The sequence below is a fragment of the Salvelinus sp. IW2-2015 genome, unplaced genomic scaffold (assembly GCF_002910315.2).
Source record: "Salvelinus sp. IW2-2015 unplaced genomic scaffold, ASM291031v2 Un_scaffold5679, whole genome shotgun sequence".
NCBI classification, from domain to species: domain Eukaryota; kingdom Metazoa; phylum Chordata; class Actinopteri; order Salmoniformes; family Salmonidae; genus Salvelinus; species Salvelinus sp. IW2-2015.
In genome coordinates this window covers 21,472-26,323 of record NW_019946944.1, presented here as the reverse complement: position 1 = coordinate 26,323, position 4,852 = coordinate 21,472, and the positions used below count along the sequence as shown (strand labels likewise).

The following is a 4,852-nucleotide window of genomic DNA, read 5'->3' as shown; positions in this document are numbered from 1 at the left end:
CTAGAGCCCCTTTCTCCCTCCCTCTCCCCCTCCCTCTCTCCCTCCCTTTCTCCTCCTCTCATTTCCCCTCATTTCCCTAATTTCCTCTCTCTCTCTCCCAAGGCTGTAGAGCTGTACAGCAGAGAGTCGGCAGGCAGGCATGCAGTATTTGGTTAAGAGGTGTGGAAAAGAGGCTTCCCCGGCCGCTCCACACATCTGCTGTTCTTTTGGCCTTATTTATTGTGAGATGCTCTGGAGGTTTTTCAACAACATGTGGAGATGTTTCTAGTATCACACGTTATTCAGTGGAGAGAACACACAGCTTACAGCTAGAGATGATACAATGCCTTCAGAAACTAGTCATATCTCTTGACTTATTCCACATTTTGTTGTGTTACAGCCTGAATCCAAACTTTTCTCACCAATCTACACACAATACCCCATAATGACATCACAGTACCCCATAATGACATCACAATACCCCATAATGAGATCGCAATACCCCATAATGACATCACAATACCTCRTAATGACATCACAATACCCCATAATGACAAAGTGAAAACAGGTTCTTAGAAATTGAAAATTGAAAATGAATACAGAAATACACACCCCTGAGTGAGTACTTTGTAGAACACGTTTTACAGCTGTGAGTCTTTCTAGGTATTATTTTCATAATTYTTCAAGCTCTGTCAAATTGGTTGTTGAACGTTTCTAGACAACCATTTTCAGTTCTTGCCCCAGACTTTCAAGTAAATTGAATCCTTATGAGCTTATTGACACATCTGTGCCTCAATCCAAGTAAACATAATTAAAAAAATCCCCCATCAAAATCAGTTACTTTAAACTGGAGATCTCTGCATGGGCTGCGTCTCAATCCACCACATCCACCTATTTCACCCTTCAAGCTGGAGATCTCTGCATGGGCTGCGTCTCAATCCACCTCATCTGCAGCGGAAGGTGGACGAGCTACAGCGGTGTTTGCTAGACCATGAGACATCCCAAAATCGGCCTTCTCACAAAATAATGGCTGTAGTGTACGAAAACACTTGATGGAAAGATTAAGATTGAGATTTAGCCAGGCTGAGGTTAGCCAGGCTAATAGGCTACAGTTAGCTTTGGTTAGCCAGGCTTATAGGCTACAGTTAGCTCTGGTTAGCCAGGCTGATATTTACAGTTAGCTCTGGTTAGCCAGGCTGATATTTACAGTTAGCTCTGGTTAGCCAGGCTGATGGACTTTCTTGTTACGCCAGGCTGATAACGTACTCGTGCCGCTGATTTTCGTGTGGTTAGCCAGGCTTATAGGCTTACAGTTGAACTCTGGTTAAGCGCAGGCTTAATAGGCTACAGTTAGCTCTGGTTAGCCAGGCCTTAAATAGGGTTGCAGTTAGCCTCTGTTAAGATAAAGCGAGTGAGAGAGAACAGAGACAGCGAGACAAGAGCGAAGAGAGCACGCGCGGAGGAAAGGAGAGATGGCGGCAGTATTGTTAAAATCAGTCTGTAACTTTCATTGGAGAAGAGACCATGGTTTTTTCTGTAACTTCGCCAAAAGAAGGAGAGGTAATGGCTGGAGGTGGAGGAGGTGAGTTGAGGACGGAGAGAAGGTTAGGAAGATGAGGTTGAGGAGGCAAGGCATTGAGGAGGAGGAGGTTTAGGAGAAGGGAGGTGGGAAGGTGAGTTGGGAAGGAGGAAGAGGGGTTAGGAGTAGGGTGAAGGAGCAGAGATAAAGCAGAGGGGTAAGGAAAAGGAAGGTGTAGGAGAGGAAGGAAAAGAGAGGTTACGAGAGAGGTGAGGAGAAGAGTTGAGGAGAGGTGAGGAGGTTGAGAGAGAGGATTTGAAGGAGCAGGAAGGGAGGGAAGAGGAATTGAAGGAGGGAAGAGACGAGAGGAGTTGAGGAAGGTGAGGAGAAGGAGGTGAGGTTGAGGAATGGTGTGGGAAGGAAGGTGAGGAGAGGAGTATCGGAAAGAGGAGCTCGGAGGGTGAGAAGAGGAGGTTTGTGGAAAGAGGGTGAAGTAGAGGAGGTGAGGAGAGGGAGGTAGGTGAGGAGAAAAGTTGAAGAGAGGAAGGTGAGGAGAGGAGGTTGTGGAATAGAGGTGAGAGAATGGGTTGAGGAAGGAGGTTGAGGAGAAGAGGTGGAGGAGAGAGTGTGGGAAGGAGGTGAGAAGAGGAGGTGAGGAGAACAGGTGAGAAGTAGAGTGGGAGGAAGAGGTTGGTGGAGAATGAGGAGATGAGGAACGAGGTGGGTGAGGAGAGGTGGGTGGAAGGAGAAGGGATGTGAGGAGAGGAGGTGAAGGAGAAGGAGGTGAGGAGAGGAGGTGTGGGAGTAAGAGGTGAAAGGAGAGTGAGGTTGAGGGAGACCAGGTTGTGGAAAGGAGGTGCACCAGGAAGAGGAGGTGAGGAGAAGAGGTAAGGACGAGGAGGTGTGTGGAAAGGAGGTGGAAGAGAGGAGGTTGGAGGAGACCAGGGTGGGAAAGGGAGTTGAGGAGAGGAGGGAAAGAGGAGGGAGGAGAGGAGTTAAGAGAGGAGGTGAGGAGAGGAAGGTGTGGATAGAGGTGGAGAGCGAAGTTGAAGGAGAGGAGGTGTGGAAATGAAGTTGAGGTTTAGGAGGTGAAGGAGAGGAGGTGAGGAGAAGAGGTGAGGAGAGGAGATGTGGAAGGAGGTGGAGGAGAGGAGGTGTGAGGAGAGGGGGTGTGGAGAGGAGGTGTGGAATAGGTGAAGGAAGGAGGTGAGGAGAGGAGGTGAGGAGAAGAGGTGAGGAGAGGAGGTGAGCAGAGAGGTGAGGGAGAGGAGGTGTGGATAGAGGTGAGGAGGTGAGGAGAGGAGGTGAGCAGAGGAGTGAGGGAGAGCTAGGTGAGTAGAGGAGGTGAGGAGAGGGGTGAGGAGAGGTGAGGAGAAGGAGGTGAGGAGGAGGAGGTGAGGAAGAGGGTGAGGAGAGGAGGTGAGGAGAAGAGGTGTGAAAAGGTGAGGAGAGGAGGTGAGGAGAGGCGTGAACGAAGAAGCGATGAGAGGAGGTAAGCATTTGAGGAAAACGTGAGAGGAGACAATATGAGGAGATTACAGTACACTATATGATTATCTTTGTTCCTCACCTGGCATCTGATAGCTGTATGGAGCCTGGCCCGTCTGAGGGGTGCTGAAGCCTGAGCTGTAGCTGAGGAAGCCTGCCTGTCCWGGGGATTGGGACTGGCTCAGTCCGCCCTCTGTCTTTATGCCTGCCCATAATGCACCTGAATCAGTTACTGACACCTCGTCGGTATGATGCACACACAGTTCCCTGCTGTCAGACTCTAAGCCAAAAAAGCAATTGAGTATTTTATTAAATGCTATCAAATATAGTAAATATATTACTATTTTTATATATTAGTATGTTTATTATTATCCTTGATAACTGAGTGATTGTAATAGTAGTTACTATATGTGTTTTAACAATTTGCTCGTGAGTGTTATATCTGCTGCAGTGATACAGTCATTTATCCACACTTTGCAATCAACAGTAGTCTGGTGGTTTAAAAATGAACAGATTGAATTTATACAAAAGTTATACAAGAAATATGACCAATTTTATTTAAATGTAACCTTTATTTAACTAGGCAAGTCAGTAATGAACAAATGATTATTTCAAATGACGGTCTATCTCGAGCCAAACCCAAACCCGGACGACGCTGGGCCAATTGTGCGCCGTCCTACGGGACTCCTAATCACGGCAGGTAATGATACAGCCTGGGAATCAAACCAGGGTCTGTAGTGACGCCTCTGTCACTGAGATGCAGTGCCCTAGACCGCTGCGCCACACGRGAGCTCACATAGTAAAACACTGTACGTTTCAATGTCTGAAAGATGGGTGATCTCTACAAATTGTACAAAAGTAATTAAAACCGAACGCACTTGTTTGTTTTTAGTAAACGGCCCTTTGCTGACGTGGATCAGGCCCAACATATTTCCTACGCTACGGCAGGTTTGTTAGCTGCTCGCTACCACTAAAAACAAACACTGTACGTGTCTCTCAAGTGGCACCCTATTCCCTATATAGTGCACTACTTTTTGACGAGGGTCTATACTGCCCTACCAAGCAACAAAACAATAGCTGCTCATAGCGTGGAACTGAGAACAATACCGTTTATTGACCTCGGTTTCACAGTAACTTATACTGGTAACATGACCCCCATTTTCTCCTGAACACAATACAATAGAGGCAGGATAYTTGCCCACATGATTAAGCATGTATTTAATGTAGCAAAAATTACATTTACTCATTTTAATCGACCAAATGAGCAGTTACTGCCTTTTTTTGCTTGGTATAGGGCAGTATAGACCCTCGTCAAAAAGTAGTGCACTATATAGGGAAAAGGGTGCAATTTGTGACATAGTCTGTAAATTCCCGCTCATATCGGACATTCTGTAGGGGTCAAAGCCCTCTTRAGACTTTGGACAAATAAACAACATTGTGATGTGCGTTTGCTGTTTTGTTCCTGAAGAAACCGGATTTTTTGTTTTGGCAATTTATATCGGTAATCTTTTTTTCCGATCTGACTGAATAGCTTGATAAACACATTTTTTATTATTATTTTACAGCGTTGAAGAAATATGACGCAAGTACAAAACAACAGCTCAGCGAAGTTCTAGGACACCTTTTTGAGGCATCGTGGGAACAAACTATTTGTCCTGAGCTAAGCATTTAATTGCAATACCAACCCCAACCCCCCTGTGAAGGATTGTAAAGCAACTAACAGTTCCAAGAGGCTACATTCCCACAGTTACGATATTTCTACAAAATATATTGGACTTAATTCAGCTTTAGCTAAATAGGAACTAATCATATGATATAATGAGCATAGTAATGTAACTGAATTAGAATTGGATTATTTAAAAAAAT

At 45.6% G+C, this 4,852-nt stretch overlaps 1 protein-coding gene across 1 annotated transcript in view; it reads right to left on the bottom strand.

Annotated features, from left to right (window-relative positions):
* Positions 1–2,958: 2,958 nt before the first annotated feature.
* The window catches only part of LOC112078428 (eyes absent homolog 1), a 10,226-nt gene continuing 8,332 nt past the window's right edge, over positions 2,959–4,852 (bottom strand). Inside the window, exon 7 of the mRNA XM_024144682.2 lies at positions 2,959–3,191. Within this exon, the coding sequence (XP_024000450.1) occupies positions 3,052–3,191 (140 nt within the window). The 3' untranslated portion in view covers positions 2,959–3,051. The remainder of the gene's footprint in view (positions 3,192–4,852) is intronic.